Raw genomic sequence first — 20,895 nt, forward strand, 5'->3', positions numbered from 1 at the left:
GTGAAACAAATACGCCGTTAACGATAAAATGTAATTTCTGTAAGCTGACATATACTTTTCCAGATTAACATATGTGCATAAATTTAGAGAATTAAAAAAACTAGCATAATGATTTGTTACATGAAGAAGAATTCACTTGATTTCTCTATTCTATCTTTTGCAAATCAAAGCTCTGCTTGTCTGATATTCTTTTCTCCAAATAATCTTGTCTATTCTCCCTTCGTCTCTGTGGAATAATCTTGATCTTCCGAAACCATTCTCATCTCCACATATCTCAGAAGCTTCGTCTAGTCATGATTTCTTCTTCCCCGATGCGATGACCGTCGGCTTCATTCACTTTTTACATAGGGAAGATACTGCACGGTAACAAGGGAGTCGAAAAACTACTCTTGCTCAGATGTACTCGAAACAACCGAAACAGTTTTCACTGCAGGCCGTAGTATGAGATACAAAGCAGGGCCTAGAAATGGCACTGCGGAAAGAGGGAGAAGCCAGGAGCCTTTCTCATACCTGCAATTCAACAACTCTTTATCATTTGAACCCCCCCACAAAAGAAAAACCACAATCATACTACTAGAAACTATCTAATACTGAACTACAGCCACGGGTCGTACTTGAAATGCCTTACCATTTCCGAGAGCTCATGTCGTTGTAAACCCAGAAAGGAGCAAATGCAGACAGTAGAGTGAAATCGAGGGATGTGACGTGGATCTGCAAATAAGATTCATTACCTAATCAGCCTCCCACTATTAATCAAGCAGAAAATACCTTGAGTTCCCTAGAATCTTAAGTATCCATTCAGAATAAACCGAATGAAAAACCAAGTATTTGTTGCTGATAATCACATGCACCTGAAGTTTAGTTTCAGTATGGGTCACTTGAAACATCATGGCGGATAATGCGAATTTGATCGTGCTAATTTACAAATGGGAGCATCAATGGCGTGAATTCAAGAAGAAAATAACACTATCATACTTAAGATGTGCCTCTAAACTCAGTTTTTCCTGTTCATTGACCATCAAAAACTTATTTGTGTTGAGCATTAGATCACCTAGATATACACATATAAAGTGTGGATCGATTTCTCATCCCTTAATCTCATAGAACAAAAGGCAGCATTACATTTCTTTTGAGCAGTTGATGTTAATGCATGCTGAAGAATGAGGATCGACTCACTAATTTGCTCTCTCTGAAGTACTGGAAGAACTCCCTCCAGTCATCTCCACCCGCAAAAGCTGCATAGGTGATCAATCCTAGTCCTGCAAGAGATACTATCTGACATGTATTTCAGTTAATTGTCTTCTTGTGCAAAAGTAGATGATAATGAACTGGAAATAATTGTGTTCCCACTAAATAAAAGCTTCTATGCATGACGGGGAGATAGTGACATTCTTCAGAATCACAATGATGTTCTAAGATATGGCAGCAACTTTCTGGGGGACTGAACAATGGATTCACTTTTCTCTTTCACCCAACTGAGAAAGCTGGCTCTTTGATTGCCTCATGTTAGCTCTTAAACCATGTCCAGAATTTTATAAGCGATCAATATGGAAAATGCTTTATCGCCTTTTCTTATATGTGCTGTTCTTTCAATGAGAGGTATGTCAATCCTTACCCCAGCAGTGAGCTTTGATTCTAGGAAATTCAAAGGCCATCTACTGAGCTCAGCTTCTTCAACAGGAGGTGGAGGTGGTTTCCATAGTACAAAGTAAGGAATGAGAGCATAGACGCCGCCAAAGAAAGAAAGTACTGCGAAAGGCCAGACAGGAACACTGCCCTTTGAGCTGCGTGCATAATTACGTTACGAGTCCATAAGCAATCAGATTCATTATAACAACAGTAACAAAATTAGCTTTCTGTTCTTGTAAACCAGACACAAAATTGTACGTATGAGATGCAGGTAAATATGGTTATTTGGCAAAAGAAGTAACAATTGCATGAAAGGGGAAAATTATTTTGTAAACCCAAAACCACAAAGGAATCCACAGAAAAAGGATCGGAACATACTTTCCAAGAGTTAATTGTTGAACAGGGTAATTTTCATATGAAGCAGGATTATCGAGTACCATTGCATATATCTCAGGTATATGTTAAAATCAAGATATTTCTAGCAGGAATTGTCGAAAATCAAGCTAAATGAGCGAAAGGTTACCTTCGGCCTGTTGGAAGCAGCAGCATGCTATAAACCATAGGCCACAAACCCATAATGTTCCACAAGGACACAAGCACTCCATTCATCCTGAAACCATCATCTCCTTTCAAATTCAACAGCTTTTGCAGAAAATACACGTCCCTCGACTGTAGATTCAAGAGAAGAAAAGCATCACAAATCGATCAGAAAATCAGGACCGATCACTTCAAAGACTCGACAGTGCCGATATATCTAAGCCAGAGCAAAATCATTATCCATTTCATAAGCATATCGGTCGTCAACCGCACAACGTTCATCATCACCATCTGGGTCCACTAGAGCTACTCATCTCTTGAACAGCACCAAAAAAAAAAAAAAAAAAATTCCTGCACTCCATTTTTTTTTCCCAAGAAAATTCAGACCTGTGGATTAATAACCTTCAAAGACTTGACAGACCTTTGCCATAAGTATCTAAACCATCACCCACATCAACAAGCACATCTAATGTCCAAGCACAACCAAAACCCGGATTCTCAAACTCCATTCGTTAAGAAATGAAATACACAGAATCATCAGTCCGGTTCGCGTAATTACCGGAGTCTGGTTCGGAGCTAAGTTGAAGACATAATACATAATCCCTCCCCAGAGCAGGAAGAGCAAGACCGACGACGTCCAGTCCCTCCCTCCCTCCGCATCGCCCCTCGACGGGCCCTCCTCCTCCTCCAGAAGTGGGTCCTCCGGCTTCTCGTTCTTGGTGAAGCTGCGACGAACTTGAAGGCCTCCGGGCCTACCGGACGGAGAAACGGAGGGGTTGCCATTGCAGTGCTTGCGGACGATGGCACGCGCGAAAGGAGGGACCTTTGAGGGGAGCGAAGGGAATGGGATTCTGGGTTTCGGGAGTCGAGCGCGGACGAGCGAGCGCTCGAGAGGTGGGACGCGAGCGGAGATGGTGGAGACGATGGGATTGGTGCTGGCTGACATGTTCCCAGCGAAGAAGAAGAAGGAAGAAGAAGAAGGAGAAGAGTGTTTCGGAGGCTGATGAGGCACCGGTGACTTCCCTTTTCTTTCGATCTTTTCCTTCTCTGTCTTTAGTTTACTTGAGTTAATAACACCAAAAATCTTAAATTAATTTACTTTTAATTAATTTTTTAATTATTAAGATATCAATTCCGTGCATCTATCATAAATTTACTTTAAAATCTCAAATAAGACTCGAAATGACTTCATTTTTCAAAAAGCGGTTTTTGAAGTGGAGCATGCTCAAATAAGGATCCGTTAGTCATTTAGTCTCAAAAGAGAGACCTAGCCGGCGGTGAACCGATGCATTTGATGCGTATTCCGGCGACCTAATCAGGGTATTTTCGTTCAAAAAATATTTTCTTTTCATTTTCCTTTTCCCAGTTCATCTTCTCCATCTCGCGAGCAAACCTCCAAGATCTCGCCAGGTGAAGTAATTGCCACGAGATCGAGCCACTTCTTGACTTCTTGAGCCCCGCCATCTCCAATGCTACGCCCCGTTAACTTGTGTCATTGCCCAAGTGGAGTTCTTTGAGCTGGGTTATCGCCCGCAGACTTTGCCGGGGAAGATCCTGAGAGGTTGAGGAATCGAGGGGAGGTGTGGGCCGCGAGCTCCGGCGGGAGGGTCCCTGGAGGTTGTCGGTGGTGAGCGTGAGGTTGACGAGGTCGCGGAGAAGGCCGATTTCAGGTGGGATGTAGCCCGAGAGGCCGACGGATGTGATGTTGAGAGAGACAACCCACGAGCCGGCGTCGCACGTGACTTTGGTGAAGGAGCAATGCGGAAAGGGCGGCGGCGAGAAGGAGGAGGAGGAGTCGACCCGGCGCCGATGGCGGCGGAGGGAGGCCCGACCATGGCGGGGTTCGAGAGCACGCCTGTGTGCTCCGTGTGGGGAAGCGGAGATGAAGAGGAGGAAGAAGAAGAAGACTCCATTGCAGGGCGGTTTCGTCCTCGCAAGTTCGGCGAGGCCGGCCAAGGGCTCGCCGACCACTTTGTAAGGGCGGCGAGGGCCTCGCAAGCCCGCTTCGCCAACGCCCGCTGCCGCGATGGGTGTTGAGCCCTTGCTGGCCTCAGGTGAGGCCGACCCACGCCGGTCCCACGACCTTCGCCGGCCCTTCCCCACTTCCGATGTCCTTGATTTGGGCAATGCCTATCTCCGACGAAGAAGACGATGAACAGGGACAACACCATGGGTAGATCAGGAAGAAGATGAACAAAAGAAGGAAAACAAAAAGATAATATTTTTTGGACAAAAATACCCTGCACAGATCGCCGAATACGCATTGAAAATGCACGCCCGGCCAAGCAAGTCCTTTTTGATACTAAATGACTACTTTTGGGGCCTTATTTGAGACAAATTTCACTTTGGGTCATCTTTTGAGAAAATGGGGTCACTTTGAGTCCCTATTTGAAATTTTCCTAAATTTACTTTTGTATCAGTTTAGGGTTTTAGCACAAATATATCAATTTATAGTTTTTCTTAGTATTAATCTAATTTAACGAAAATTAATAGGGTGTATAAAAAAATTAATTTAAGATAAATTTATCGTATGTGTAATAATTTAATTTTTTTTCATGATATTAGTCTTTTTTTTTGTGAATGCATTGATTGTATTTTGATAATCAAATCCGAACTACTATTATTATGTTTCGTTTTTTTTATTTTTAGTGACCTAGGGAACCCCGCACAGCCGACAGCTGTGAAGTAAATCCTGGGGAGGCACGTAGGAAATCACCACCTATGCACCCGGGTAAGTCGCCAAATAATCCGTCAGCCTCCCTGCAATTTGTATTGCAGGGCTTCGAACTCCAAACCTCCTACGTGGAAGTCTGGAGCCTACCCAATGGAGCCACCGCGACGGGTGGTGTTTCACTTTTTTATTTGTGACTGAGGAATCGCCAGATACCTATTACGAGGACACATTATCCTCTGATGTCTAATGGCACTATTGGACATCGTCGCAAGCCACTATTTAAATGTAAAATCTCGAGGGAGACTAACCCAACTACTCACTACCACAAGAGCCCCTACTTAAATCGTGTTGATAAGGAGGGGAGAATACCACCTGCATTGTCCACGGTTGGGTTTATTATCATGTTTCGTTCATGTTTCAGCAATAGAAAAAAAAAAAGAAACGGCGATTTTTTCCATGTTAGGGATTTGCATGTATGCGACAACTGTTCGGCAAAACCCATGACATCGGCTTCGACGACTGGTAAAAGAAACCGACTAGCCGCTGGCTTTTGACGTGGCTTGTTGGCTTTTTTAGGAATTGGAGGAACAAAATATTGTTTCAGGCAGATTTTTTTTTTTTTTTAATTTTTTTTTTCCGCGATACATCTGTGAGTATGATTTTGGGAAATGTTGAGGGCATTCTTTCGGCTCGTATAATAGACAAAAAGAGATAATTTTATGGGTTGTTCCGCTCCTCCTCCTAGCTGTATCAAGCTCAATTCCGATGGGATCTCTAAAGGCAAGTTGAATTTAATTTCAGTAGGTGGGCTTCTTCATAATGAATCAAACAATTAGCTTGTTCGGTCCATGCAAACCATGAGAATATGCCCTTTGTTCAAAGTAGAACTTTATATTTTTTTGGTCTCAAAATGGCCATCTCTTTGGGCATCGGCAAACTTATTATGAAGTTGGACCTGCAAAACAGCATTTCCCTTCTTCAAAAATGAGCTCCCTTTCTTAATTTTGGCGACTTTGTCATTTCTCAAATTAGGAAACTATTCAAGTATTTTCAATGTGTCAAAATTGTATTGATACTCATATGCAGATTGGTCACCGAGAAATTTACTTTCTTTATTGAAAAGAGATGGGACTCCATGGAATTTTGCTAGAAAATGATAGTGTAACACTCAGGCATTGCCCACTTTATTACCAGAAAAAGCAGTGTCTTATATTTCCATCATTTATGAAAAAAACTATGTATACATATTTTAAGAAAATTTCAGTGTTTTGCTATCACAAAAAGTCAATGCATTTATCACAAGATTTGGATTTGATGAAAACACGAAATAAACCTACACAGACTACCATCCACATTCTCATTCTAAGCCCTAGTCACCCTTCTCGTCCTTTTTATTTAAAAAAGGTCTAATCAATCTAATATGTTGATGTTGTTATGATCGTAAGGTTGAGTAAGAAGTCCCAGAAACATAAAAAGACCCACCTTCGCTTGAGCTTATAACTGAGATGCTGCGGTTCATCTGGAAGGCGAGGAACAACGCCATTTCCGGAGCTTATAACTCAGATTCACAAGCAATAGCAGCAGCAGCAGCCCTTGCATTAAACAAGAATTGCAGTAGGTGGAACTCGAACAAGATGGAAACCCTAAGAAATCTAAGCAACTGGCCTTCGACTTTGGTCCCGCCGGAGAGAGAGACCAGTGCTATCTCTGGTGTGTGCCACGTCTCAGCTCGGAATATGATCGGACGATTTGCCCGACCGGTGAATGTCCAACCAGCCCACCTTGTTCAACTATTTGCAATGAAACGAGCTTTGCTGACGAGGGGCAGAGTAAAAAAAAAAAGTCCCAGTGGCAAGACAGGCACCTTACATAAATCAGGACGAGGCAACATCTGCAAAATCATGTTACGCCATTTGAAGTGAGTTAGCCATAGAGGACATTGTCGCGTAATAAGTGTACTAATTATCCTTATTAGCTGGTTTTAACATGAAAAACATTGGCAAACGAATAGCAAACTTTCCTGACCTTGAAAACTTCACAATTTTTGTTAGTATGGTAACCCACTATTAGCTAATTCGTCATCATATATAAACCCTCTAACCCAACTTCCTACTATTCTAAATAAAGATTCCATGTTCATGTCTTTTGACACTCCATATATGTCACTAAAAGTTTCATTCTAAATCAATTCCATTCCACTCGTACATCACGAAGGATTTCTGCTGGCATAGAGTAGAGATACTGATACTTTAATTTGAAGCTTTCGTTATGCTTAAATGCTCATAAACTATTACGGATTATATAAATTTGTAATTACAATCCGTGGTGTAAAGGTTTGGCATGAACACTTAGGATTGCACAATGTGGCATGATGCGCATGTATATGAATCCCGACGAGGCGACACCTACCAACAATGTCACGCCCTATGAAGTGAATTAGTCAGACATCTACGCGGAAGACATGTCCTAATTAATCTCTTGAATGATCTTAGCATAAATTATTTTGGCTAATTAATCAGTCCATGTTAGACATGATAATGCTGTTAACCGAAGCCTCAGCTTCCTGCTATATCAATAAGGACAACGTTAGGATAACAACAGTCACAGTTACTATTGTAAGTAACGGTGGTACGTGGGTTATCAGTTGTAATACTAGCATAACACCAGTTGCCTTCTGTATGAATTGCGTCTTGTGGCCTACATGCCACCATTACTTGCAATAATAATCCACGACTGTTACTTAAGCATTTTCCCTGTCAAAAATGCTCATAAAGGTCTCCATGTTAGTATCTAACATTCCATATAATAATGTCACTAGCCGTTTTGTTTTGATAAAGAATCAAGAATCAACTACATCCCGGGCGGTAAATCAGGTTGACTGGAATTTGACTGTGATTAGTGATCGGTTGACTCTTGGTAATTACTCCTTAATCAACTGTCTTATAATTTTCCATCACTCACATGCATGTAATGGATAAGCTAAGGAAAGTAGGTTGTGTATATTTATACATGCAAACTTCATTCTTCCCCACGTCATTACAATCCTCTCGGCTCAAACTTCATACCCTCGTCGACGCCAATGTCTCTCATCGTTTCTCCCGATAGCAAGGACTTGTCATGGCTTTGTCTGATCTCTCTGCTGCTGCTGTTGCTGCTGCTGCTTCGGACCTCTGAGGTTGTCACCGCTTCCGGGCAAGCTGGGAGCAATGGCAACATGACGTATCCAGCGCTGTTCACGTTTGGGGACTCGATCCTCGACACGGGCAATAACAATAACCTCAGGACGCTGAGCAAGTGCAACTACCCTCCTTACGGCAAGGATTTTCCTGGAGCAATACCCACCGGCCGGTTCAGCGATGGGAAAGTCCTCTCGGACTTGATAAGTGAGTTCCCTTTTTCTTTTTCGCTGTAATGGAATTAGATGCAATGCAATTCGATGTTGTACTTCTTTTTGATAATGAGCACATTGAACTATAGCAGTGCTTGATGTATAATGCCGATTGAAACTGCAACCTGCACAATTTTTTCAAACAGCGGAAGGGCTAGGAATCAAAGAGCTATTACCAGCATACTTGGATCCCAATCTACAGAACGTGGATCTTCCAACGGGTGTTTGCTTTGCATCAGGCGGCTCAGGCTTGGATCCGCAAACTGGCGGAGTGCAGATTCATTCCTGTCCTTCAATTCTTTGAAGTTCACGCTTACCAGCACTCCAAACACTCGCTCCAAAATAGTTGACCATGTGTCTCTCAATGCACAGGGCGTGTTGACGATGGAAGATCAATTGAAGCAGTTCAACGAGTACGTAGGGAAGCTGAATGCGTTCGTTGGAGCCAAAAACGCCAGCACCATACTCAACAACAGCCTCTATCTGCTGTCTGCAGGCAACAACGACATTGCCCTCACCTATTTAACAGCTCACCTCAGGCCCATGCCCTTCCCTGCGTACGCGGATTTCTTGGTTAACTCCACTGCAACTTTCATCAGGGTAAATTCTTTTACCCATGGATGTGCTTTATTTGAATTGGCACGCGTCCTTGCGTATTCAGCTTGCCCTTCATGGCAAGAAATCCAAAGCATCCTCCCATCTTTCTTCTTCTTTTCCTGTACACTGTTTGCAGAACTTATATGCACTCGGTGCGCGGAAATTTGCACTCCTAGGCGCTTTACCATTGGGATGCTTGCCATCAGCTAGAGCTACGGTAGGCGGCATTCTTTGCGCAGAGTTGGCCAACCAAGATGCGCAATTGTTCAATGGTAAACTCTCCTCCGTGTCGAGTTTGCTCAGCAGTGAACTTGTGGATTCCCGGATAGCCTACATCAACGTCTATGACCCTCTCCTCAATCTGATACAAAACCCTAATCAATTTGGTAAGCCTTTCGGCATAAGTTCCGACCACGTTCAGCACCATGCGCACTCCCTCAATGCTCGATGAGCATGCATTTCCTTTTTATCGCAAGTCTCAAAAGTTCGCACTGCAAACTCACCCTACAAATTGGGCATGTTAAAATTTTCAGGTTTTCGAGTTCCTAATGTAGGATGCTGCCCCGTACTAACGTTGCTATGCAATCCACTGAATCCAGTCACATGTCCGAACATACCGGATTATGTTTTCTGGGACGGGGCTCATCCTTCTGAGAAAGCCTACCGCACTATCGCACCCACGATTGTCCAGGCATGTTTGAACATGTAGCGCAGCAACTCGACGTGCTGATTATTCGTCTCTCTGTTTAGTGCTAGTGATTGTACTTATCGGATGTTTTGCTAGTCATAGTGATCTGGATCATATACTTGCGTCTTGAGCATGGAATTGCGAGCGAATTTATCTTTGAAACGCTTTCTTAGTTTTGCATTAGACAATGGAACTGGCCATCATCTCTCATTTCCGACCCAACCTGTTCACGGCCACGGTACGACAAGTTTGATTAAATAGGTTAGCACGTTGTTTGCGTCCACGCAAAATTGAGGCGAGGGAGGAGAGAGAGTGAGCTCGGAGACGGAAAGAGAGAGAACGGAGAAGAGAGAGCGAGGCAGAGAGGTTTGAGAGATGTGTGGGAGAGAGGATGCAAGGTCGTGTGACGGCAGTGAGGCAACAATCGATTCGCCGGAGATGGCAGTGGTTGCGACGACGTTGGCAGCCGGTGCCGATGAGTGGCGAGTGAGAGGCAAAGGCGGCTGAAGGAGAAAGAAAGAGAGCCCAAGTTGTTTGTCTTTCATATCAGGCGAAAGATGAACAGATATGGCAAATCTAACGGCTTGAAGAAACAGGGACTAGAATAAGTACTTTGAAAGTCTATACTTTGTGTGTTCTCTTTTAGGGACCAAAGTTACGTTTGGTATTATATAAAATTTACAGATTTTACTATAGCCAATCTACTATTTGGTGAATCGCATTAATAAAGTCTGATATCTTTATAGCTTAGGAACTGCATAAGTGTAAAATAAATTGGAAAATGTACAAACAAAAATGATAAGAATCTCTCATGATTCACTGCTAAAGAAACTGGGAATGCACAAATAAAGACAACCTCCGGCAACCCGTAAGCTTCTAAAGCCACGTCTTTGACCATGACAAGAAATGTAAATGGACTACAATAATATTCATGAGAAAGTTCGGCCAGCAAATGTCGGATCTAGTCAGAAAGAGAAAGTATAATCATCCGTCTTTGCAATTCCAAAAAGTATAGTACTTTGACTCTTTTAGAGGAGGAAAAGGAGCTTCTACTTCCTCATCATTTTTTGCAGCTTCAACACAAACCAAAGGGTTATGGAAGTCTTGTGAAGCTTCGATGTGAACTAGAGTTGTGAAAGAGGAGGAGAGGATAGTCTTTTTTTTTTCTTTTAAGAAATCAGTTCACCCTCATTTTTAAATTATTTATTTATTTATATTTATTATTTTCCTTCTCTTTTTATTTCTTTTTTTTTTTACTCCATTCCATCATTTCTTAACTAACATATTATTAAATAATAAGTTGTACTAATATACCTAAAATATGTAGTAGACATAAATGCTAAATAAATATAATATGTACTATGGAATCTAAAGAATTTTAAATATATAAATATAAAAAGGAATAAATAAGAAATTTTGTCTACTTTTATCTCACTACTTACATGGGAAAATTTTGTCCAGTCTATACCCATTTTATATCCAGCCTTTTCCTACCTTTTATCCTGGTTACTAAACAGTCCAAGAGGTTCATGGTCTAAGAAGAATAAATAAGATAGTGTCCGATAGAGACTTTGAACTCAAATTAATCGTGCTGGTAGAAGAAAACTAAATCTACAGTGAAGCATTGGACGAATTCCAGTCCGACGTAACCATGCCATCCAAAGTTCGGCACCGACATTTGTTGTCTCTTTTAGGTTACTCTATCGAAGGAAGCGAGTGGCTTCTGAGGTATGAGCACATGCCGGAGGGAGCTCTTGGTCGGCATCTCCTTTCACTAGAAGGCGAACCAATTGGAGCTCAATTGGCAATTTTGCGTTATAACTCAATCTATATCGACATGACACGAATTGTCAGTCCGATCGCAGATTGAGTAGATCTAATGTTCCCGAAGACTGCCTGATTTGAGGTCATGGACCTAAGGATTTAGAATGGTGCGCGAGAGACTGATGTAGAGGCATGACGTGGCGTCCAACTCATTAGGATGAGATATCCAAGTCAGCAAGCCAAGGCAATGTATGAAATTTGTATCGAGTTTTTCGAACAATTACTATATAGCATCTCCATATTTTATAAAATTTCTCATTAAATTTATACAGGGTTCATTAGAAGGTTGTGTACTTTTTAGTTTTTATAGCACATCAAAATACAGTTATACCGTACAGACAGTTGGATATAAACTGTGTCTAGAGATGATCTCAAGAGTATAAGAACTTGACCATCTACTTCTTATCATCGCACGAAACTAAACATGGCTGCTGCTGCTTCTTCTTTCTTCTTCTTCTTCTTTCGACCGCCTCCCACAAGACGTCATTGCAGACATACTCCTGAGACTCCCCTCGAATCACTCCTCAACGACCGCCGCGTCTGCAAGTCATGGAGCTCTCTCATGCTTCCCCGCCCTTCGCCACCAAGCACCTCCGGCTCTGCCTCCTCCTCTCCGAACCTAACCAGAACCACCTCCTGCTCCACTTGCCTAGCGTCCCGAATGACTGGCCCATCCCCGCCTGCGTCGCTGACTTCTGCTCCGTCCTATGCTCTGACCCTCTTTCCGGCTCCTTTGCCCAAAGTTCACCATCCCCTTCAAGCAGCGGGCATTCTCCTTTGAGGTCATTGGCTCGGTCGATGGGCTCGTCTGCGTGTCACAGCTCCACAAGAGGTCCAGAGCATGTATTTGTGGAACCCGGCCATGAGGAAGCTGAGGGACCCGGGGAGCAGGGACGTGGTGGAGTGCGTCACCGGTGAGAGCGGGTACCGGATTTACGGGTTCGGGCGCGACCTCGAGGGCAGCATTTATCGGGTGGTGAGCATCACCTACGGCCGCACGAGAAAGAGGGAGAAGAAGAGTTCGATGGAGGCCGTCCAAGTCGAGGTTTGTACAGTAGGGAGGGACTCGTGGAGAATGTTGGAACCGCACCGCATCTCTTGCTTCGAGGTAGTAATATGAATCCGGAGGAAAGATTCAAGTTTTCAAAGTATTTTCAGAACGAAAGTCCTTCTTCTTTTCCTTTTTTAACAGTATTAAAAACTAATTGACATTCCGTCACATATGATAAGTTCTAATTAGTTACTTAATGAGCAAGGCATTGTGAATTCATTTCATTTGCTGTTCATTGCCTGTCACGTATACAAAATTCAGACGATAAAATTAGTACATATTGTATTTATTTCAATTTATTAAGGCCTAACGTCCATACATTCTGTAGGTGACGACTTTTGAGCTTGCATCAATGGAGCTTTTCATTGGCCCGCATCCGTGACAGAAGACGCTCCATACAGTTCCATATTGTCGTTTGAAGTTGCCTCCCAGAAGTTCAATGAGCTCCCGATGCCGGAAAAGTACCTCGACAAGTTCAAACTTCATGAATAGACACAGGTTTCCATTGCAGCTTTGAAAGAATCCCTCGCCACCTTGGTCTACTGCCAAGCAGCGGGAAATGTTAGGAGTGAAATACACGTTTGGGTGATGAAACAGTACGGTGGGGGCAGATTATTGGACAAAATAGTACACGGCAGTGATGCAGCAGTGGATCGAAAGGGTCTTAGGATCGACCTGGAATGGAGAGATCTTGATTCACAGAAATGACCACGAGGTGCGGTGCTGTGATCCAGAGAATGAAATGCGGCTCAAAGACACAGGCGTGACTGGATTTCCGGACCTGTTCGATGTGGTTGATTATTCAGAGAGCTTGGTTTGGCCCAATGAAGGAAATGCAGATGGCTAACATGAAGATACTAATTCTCTAACTCATAGTCATACATAAGAACTGGGCATTTTAGGTTCTTGTAGGTCTCTATGTAAGAATAAAAAATGGATTGTTTTGATCCCATTATCAGTTGTCTTTGTGAGCTTACCAGAGACATCATGCATAAATTTCTGATGAACTGAAGTAGAATCTGCACTGCCTTGCCTTTGATGAATTATTTTTAGCTGAGAAATAGTGAGATATAGGACAAGTTGAAAGTAGAGCCTAAATTGTAGTAGAAACAACGAGGACGGTGACTTTTTCTTAGCCAACCAGGTCTTATCAAAGCATTGGCAATTATAAAGGCTTCGTTTGTTTTGCGGAAGATGAATGATTTGAAATATATTTTCTTAAAAATAATTATTCCTATCGCTTGAAATGACTAGTTAAAGGAAAATATTTTCATTATAAGAATAATTTATATCTAAAATATCTTCGTAAATAATGAAAATATTATCTGTTACTTACAAGAGATGATTTTTAGGAAAATATTTTTAAATTATTTATTTTTGCTAAATAAATGGAGCCCAAGTATTCAAAAATACGATAGAAGGAGAACCTAACGCAGTCTATGGGAAGTCAATAAAAGTCCATCGCTCCAAGAGATAAAAAGTTAAGCGGTTATTGCTAAAAGCGAAAGCAGAGAGCAAACAAGCCAAAAAGGAATAAAAAAAGAAATCATGATCCACTTTCTAAATCATGAACGTTAGCAACAAGAAGCCAAGTTGAAGAAGGAAAGCCTTAGTCAAAAGTTGAGGTATGTTAGGGAAATCCCTTATAATATTTTGAAGATGACAAAATAAATCAAAGGCTACTAACATGTTTAATGGTTAAGTAATAGACCATGCAGATGATAGAACATGTAAATGATATTGTCAAAGTGTGAAGGCGACCAAGACCGAACGTAACATATGCCCAAAGTATATTATGAAGATTTGGGTTTTTCGTGTTAAAGTCTGAAGGCGCCGGACTTTAGTGTCAAAATCATTCTACATCAGAAATCTGCTCACTCGACAAATTCGGACTAAACGTGAATGATGAACTAGAAGACGGACTTTATCTTGAATTTGAATTGGGTACAGACTTTAAAGCTAAATCGTTCGGAAAGCGAGCGAATATGTTTGATTCAGATTGCAAAGTCTATCGCACTCGACTCAGATTGTAAAATCTATGGCTCTTAGACTTTACATCCGAACTCGACAGAACGTAACTTAAGCCCAATCATATAACGGCTAGTGATCTAGTTTGGATTCCACATCAAGATTGATTTGATTGACGATTAGATCTTGAAGACAAGAACTTTCTATACGAAGAAGCTTTACTTATGGAAACCAAGATTCCGTTTGTATGGGCGATCGGAATCAATTTGGGATTTTACCTTTGTCACTCAACGGCTACCAAATCTTCTAAATACAGAGCTATCTAATGGGTATATTGGAAGACGATTCTCAAGATACTGTCCAACGGGTAATTTGGAAGTGGAGGAGTATTTAAGGAGATGAAGGACTGATGAGCAAGTAAGAGATAGAGCGTAGAATTTATAATTCCAAAGTCTGAGCGACCTTCGATCATACAATTGTCTTTGGAGAGCTTAAACGTTTGTGATCGTGAGAGAAATACCAAAAGAGTGACTTAGTGAGATATTGTGATCTACTAAGTGTTTGCACTCGAAGTTGTAATCTCTTGTTGATTGCATAGTGGAATCCAGCCAAGAAGGCTATTAGCGTGGGAGAGTGGACGTAGGCTTGGATTAAGCCGAACCACTATAATTTCTGTGTTCTTATTCTCTTCCCTAACTTCTTTGTTTGAATTTTATTTTATTCCGCATATATTTGCCAAGATTTATTTTAAACACCTATTCACCCCCTCTAGGTGTTCATACTAGCACTCTCAAGGTCAAACTAACCTTGTAAAAGAGAAGTGTGTCATGTTGAGATGGCAGTAATGTAATGCCTTCGGAGTCAGGTGGAATTGCCTTGTAACTAGAGAATTGTAACATCCCGGGCTCCACTGTGTAATATTGTCCGCTTTGGGTCAGCCGCCCTGGCGCGAACGAACTGCCATCTATGTAATATTGTCCGCTTTTTTCCCTCACGGCTTTAAAACGCGTTACATAGATTAGAGGGACCCAAGCCTTATAAGCTAACCAAGACGTCTCTCCCTAGGCGATGTGGAATAAGAGATGAGGTTGTCACACTCTTCATCTCTTAACAGAAGAGCGTCCTTGCTGTGGCCCCACGGGCGTTAGAACAACATTCAAGTTGTGGTCCACATGCGGTCGGCAGTCGGCTCTGATATCACTTGTAATATCCTAGGCCCCTTTGTGTAATATTGTCCGCTTTGGGTCATCCGCCCTAGCGTGGATGAACTGCCATCCCAGTAACGGTCTTTTCCCTCAGAACGCATATTGCAGGGGCAGAGGCACGGATGCACCGCCATCCCAGGTTGGGAGTCGGCTTTGATACCACTTGTAATATCCCGGGCCCCACTGTGTAACGTTTTAAAGCCGTGAGGGAAAAGATCGTGGCTGGGATGGCGGTTCGTCCACGCCAGGGCGGGTGACCCAAAGCGGACAATATTACACAATGGGACCCGGGATATTACACATATATTTGCACATCGCTAAACAATTAAAACTATAAAGTGATATCAAAACCATACTTTTGAGCAATGAAATTTTCAACAAGACAAAAGGCAAAAGGAGAAAGAAAAGAGGAATGTGCGCCCGTGGGGCAAATCACTCGGTGTTCTCTCTTTTTTCTTCTCCTCCTCCTGAAAGAAAGAAGTCCATTGTTGCGCACTACATCAGTGAAGTAGAATATGCAGAATCATCCAACTAGGGTTTTGAAGCTTAAGGAGCAATCACAGTTACCAATCTCAATTTCCATTTTTTTTTTTTTTGGGTGGTTCTGGTGACAAATGTGTCAATAACAGATGCTAATTCACAATTCAGCTACCAAAAAAGAAGTGAACTGAGAACATATAATTTCTCAAACTTCCACATATCGTTGCGAAAGAGATGTGCGAAAAATTGGAGGGGAGGTATATCAATGAGAAATTATCCCTTCCGAGGTTCATTTCATTCGCACTAGCACGGGGCTCCCCTTTGACCATCTCGTGCTCCTCTTTGAGATCGTTGGGTCAGTCGGCAACGGTCCAAGGCGTCTGAGGATTCTGCTGCGGGTCTCAGCCTCACGACTCTTTCATGAAAAGGCTGAGGAGTCTCTGGAATAGAGATGTCATGGAGCGCGTAGGTGGAAAACTTAGCGTTGTCATTTTAAAAGTAGAGTTAATACCATGAAAAATCTCATATCAATACATCTTTCATTAAATTTTACTAGGAAATTGCTAAATTGGATGGGACATAACAATAACTCAATAGACATGACAAGTCCACCTAATAATTCATATTAGGTTGGGGAAAATTTATTATAAGTGTGTTGAGGTTTTTGTGATATTAACCCCTAATAGTATAGGAAAGATGCCATTTCAACATATAATTAACGAATGAGTCAACTTGTTAGTGAGTTTCTTTGGGAAAATTACTAAAAAAATCCTAAACCTATTATAGTTAAGGGTGATCAAGTTTGGCTTAAATTTGTCACACGAATATGACTTTAAGGTTTTTGGTGTCAAAAAAAGAAGTTTTAAGTAGATGTACGAAGGGGAGAAGTGTTAAAAAAGCCATAAACATTTTGCATTTGTATCAAATTAGTCTTAAACCTTTTTGGTACCAATTTAGTCATAAACATTTTTACTTTGTGCCAATTCAGTCATTTTCGATCAATTTTAATCGGATTTTGCGATTTGGACACCGGCCCTAACGTGGCTTGATTGGTGCTGACGTAGACAACTTTTAATAATAATATTTTAATATTTTTTATTTTTTATTTTAATTTTTCTCTTTTCCTTCTCCTCCTCCTTCCTCCAATCGGTCGTCAAACCTTAGCGATTGGCCAGAGGCAACAGTTAGTGAGGTTGAGGTTGACTTTGTTGGCCACTGGTGAGCCTTACTGACCACCTCGCCTGTGGCCGCGAGGATTGCCTTGTGTTGGGTGACGAGGCTCGCCCATGGCTGGCAAGGCCAGCTCAAGGCCGCCCAAGTCGTGAGGGTAGCCTTGCGCTCGCAACCACTAGCGAGGTAGCCTACGAGGCTTGCCAATGGTCGGTTACTGAGGTCCAGCGATCGGCCGGAGGAAGGAGGAGAGAAGAAAAAAAGAAAAAGGAAAAGGAAAAGGAAAAGAATATTATTAAAAGTTGTTCACGTCAATGTCGATCAGACCACGTCAGCCGGTTGGTATCTAATTAGCAAAATTCGATCAAAATTGACTGGAAATGACTAAATTGGCACAAAATAAAAATATTTAGGACTAAATTAGCACTAAAAAAGGTTTAGGATTAAATTGATACAAATGCAAAATGTTTATGACTTTTTAACATGTCTCCCTATGACAATTGACATAGTTTGAGATTTTTGGTAACTTTCAACCAAAAATTTTCGGTATCTTAACGGCTTTACTTCACTTTGAAGAAATCTAACCCCAAAAGTTTACTTTTTCTTATCCTTCTTTTCATTTGATAACATCACCCATGGAAGAATAGAAGTGTAACCCCTTATAAGGATTTCCACTCTCACTCCCAAAAAACCAAACTTGCAGCTTACGTAAAGTTATTAGAGTATGATTATTCTTTCAATTTGAAATAATTGTTTATATGCCTAGTATTAGCCAGAATAACAAGAGCATTTTCTAGTCTTAGTAAGAGGAGAAAGGGTTAAAATTACCTGATGTGAGATATCATAATGTTGGAGAAATCCTAAATGCTGGGGAATTTTTAGATAGCAAATACAAGCTCCCACTGCGACTTCATAAAAAAGCAACGAAAGATAAGATTAAAGATAATAAAGCACACGTAGTGGTCATTATAGCACTTCCCTTTATTCCTAGAAAAAGTATGGAAAAACTTGCTACAGAACTATTGAGCGGGGGCAAAAATATGCACTCATACCTCATTCACTCAAACTAATTCTAGTGTCACAAAAACTTCCTCAATTGGTGCACTCATACTCTATTTTTCGAAAATCAATTTTTGTGTCATGAAAAATCTCAAATCAGTAATTCATGCCACATTTACCCAAAATACATAATATCAAAATTTGTGGTAAATGTGGTATGGGTATAACGGTGTGAGATTTTTTGTGACTGGAAAATTAATTTAAAATGTTTATTGCACTAGTGTCCCGATTTAAGATTTTTGGTGATATTAGCCTTTTTCTTTTTCTAAAAGCACTAGAGAAAAGCTCCTTAATTACCACTCCTTACTTCTGTTTTTTTTTTTTGGTCGAAACTCTCCTTACTTCTTCACTTAGCCCCAAATTATACAAAAAGACAAGGGGGCTGCTATTTCCACCACTCATTTATCTTAATGTACAACATTTCTGGTCTTCCTAACTTCAGAGTTGCTATTACACCTTCAAATAAGGGAAGTTCGAGGTAAAAACATTTGCAAAAAAGAAAAACAAAATAGAGTGCTCTGTAGAGATTCATATACAAATATATGAAATTTATTGGATTTTTCGACCAATTATTACATCGCATCTCCAGATTTTATAGACCACATTAAATTCACAGAGGGTTCATTCGAAGGTTATGTACTCTTATACACCACCTCGGAAACGCCGAGCCAACGTTTACTTAACCGCGTCCTTACAAGAAGTGGTTGTCTGACATGGACTCCATCTACCAGGACGATCTACCAGCCTATAAGAACTCGATCCATTCGCTTCAAATCATCGCACGACACTAAGCATGGCTGCTCCTTCTTCGCTCCGGCGCCTTCCGCAGGACATCATCGCAGACATACTCTCGAGACTCCCCGCCGAAACGCTGCTCGACCTCCGCCGCGTCTGCAAGTCGTGGAGCTCTCTCATCCTCGCCCCATCCTTCGCCACCAAGCACCTCCATCGCCGCCTCGGCTCCGGACCTCACCAGAACCTCCGCCTCCTCCACTTGCCTTGTGTCCCGCACGACCGTCTTGTTCCTGCCAGCAGCGCCGACTTCTGCTCCGTCCTATGCTCCGATCCTCTCTCCGGCTCCTTCACCCGCCACGCAAAGTTTGCCATCCCCTTCGACGAGCATGCGTTCTCCTTCGAGGTCGTTGGCTCGGTTGATGGGCTCGTCTGCGTGTGGCTGCTCCACCGGAAGTCCAAGCTCTGGACCGTCCAGAGCATGTATTTGTGGAACCCGGCCATGAGGAAGCTGAGGGACCTGGGGAACAGGGATGTGGTAGAGCACGTCGCCGGTATGAGCGGGTACCGGATTCATGGGTTCGGGCACGACCGCAAGGGCAGCATTTATCGGGTGGTGAGGATCACCTACGGCCGCACGAGAAAGAGGGAGAAGAAGAGTTCGATGGAGGCCGTCCAAGTCGAGGTTTGCACTGTAGGGAGGGACTCGTGGAGAATGTTGGAACCGCACCGCATCTCTTGCTTCGCAGGTAGTAATATGAATCCGGCGGAAAGATTCAAGTTTTCAAAGTATTTTCAGAACGAAAGTCCTTCTTTTCCCTTTTTAACAGTAGTAAAAACTAATTGACGTTCCGTCACATTTGACGAGTTCTAATTAGTTACTTAAGAGAGCAAGGCATGGTGAATTCGTTTCGTTTGCTGTTGATTGCTTGCCACATACACAAAATTCAAAGGATAAAATTAGTACATATTGTATTTCTTTCAATTCATTAAGGCCTAAACGTCCATACATATTGCAGAGGACGACTCTCGAGCTTGCATCAACGGAGCTCTTCATTGGCCCGCATCCGTGACGGAAGACGCTCCGTACAGTTCCATATTGTCGTTCGAAGTTGCCTCCCAGAAGTTTGACGAGCTCCCAATGCCGAAAGAGTACCTCAACGAGTTCAAACTTCATGAAGAGATGCAGGTTTCCATCGCAGCTTTGAAAGAGTCCCTCGCCACCTTGGTCTGCTGCCCGGGAGCCGGAAACGTTGGGAGTGAAATAAACGTTTGGGTGATGAAACAGTACGGCATCGCGGATTCCTGGACAAAACAGTACACAGCAGTGATGCAGCAGACGATCGAGAGGGTCTTAGGATCGACCTGGAATGGAGAGATCTTGATTCACAGGAGTGACCACAAGGTGATGTGCTGTGATCTGGAGAACGATATGCTGCTCAAAGACACGGGCGTGACTGGATTTCCGGACCGGTTCGACGTGGTTGATTATTCAGAGAGCTTGGTTTGGCCCGACGAAGGAAATGCGGATGGCTAACATGAAGATACTTATTCTCTAACTCATGGTCATACATAAGTAGTGGGCATCTTAGGTTCTTGTGGGTCTCTTATGTAAGGGCTAATGTGTATTGTTTTGATCCTAAAATTGGTTTTCATCAGTTGTCTATGTGATGTGACCAGGGTATCATGCATAACTTTCTGATGAACTGAAGTTGAATCCGAATTGCCTTGACTTTGATGAGTTACCCTTAGTCGAGAAACAGTGAGATATATGAAAAGTTGAGAGTAGAACTTAAGTTAAGTAGAAACAATGAGGATAATGAGTCATTCTTAGCCAACCAAGTTTCGTTAAAGTGCTTTCAATAAGAAAGACTTATCTTGTTTGTAAAAGAT

At 42.1% G+C, this 20,895-nt stretch overlaps 3 protein-coding genes across 3 annotated transcripts; 2 read left to right on the forward strand and 1 right to left on the reverse strand.

Moving 5' to 3' along the window:
- Positions 1-26: 26 nt before the first annotated feature.
- LOC104425208 lies at positions 27-3,190 on the reverse strand. The gene is made up of 6 exons (XM_010037829.3): positions 2,726-3,190; positions 2,153-2,298; positions 1,616-1,784; positions 1,177-1,275; positions 629-711; positions 27-510 (listed from the first exon to the last, which is right to left on the reverse strand). Exons 1-6 carry the CDS (start codon positions 3,110-3,112, stop codon positions 384-386), a joined length of 1,011 nt encoding a protein of 336 aa, XP_010036131.1. The 5' UTR covers positions 3,113-3,190; the 3' UTR covers positions 27-383.
- Positions 3,191-7,919: 4,729 nt separating this feature from the next.
- Positions 7,920-9,534, forward strand: LOC104427352 (GDSL esterase/lipase At1g23500). The gene is made up of 5 exons (XM_039305141.1): positions 7,920-8,223; positions 8,375-8,499; positions 8,601-8,828; positions 8,962-9,211; positions 9,359-9,534. Exons 1-5 carry the CDS (start codon positions 7,920-7,922, stop codon positions 9,532-9,534), a joined length of 1,083 nt encoding a protein of 360 aa, XP_039161075.1.
- A 9,529-nt stretch (positions 9,535-19,063) lies between these two features.
- Positions 19,064-20,634, forward strand: LOC104427353 (F-box protein At3g07870). The gene is made up of 2 exons (XM_010040457.3): positions 19,064-19,751; positions 20,022-20,634. The coding sequence occupies exons 1-2, from the start codon at positions 19,064-19,066 to the stop codon at positions 20,537-20,539; spliced, it is 1,206 nt and encodes a 401-aa protein (XP_010038759.2). The 3' UTR covers positions 20,540-20,634.
- The last annotated feature ends 261 nt before the right edge of the window (positions 20,635-20,895 follow it).

Source organism: Eucalyptus grandis, chromosome 11 (genome assembly GCF_016545825.1).
Source record: "Eucalyptus grandis isolate ANBG69807.140 chromosome 11, ASM1654582v1, whole genome shotgun sequence".
Classification (NCBI taxonomy): Eukaryota; Viridiplantae; Streptophyta; class Magnoliopsida; order Myrtales; family Myrtaceae; genus Eucalyptus; species Eucalyptus grandis.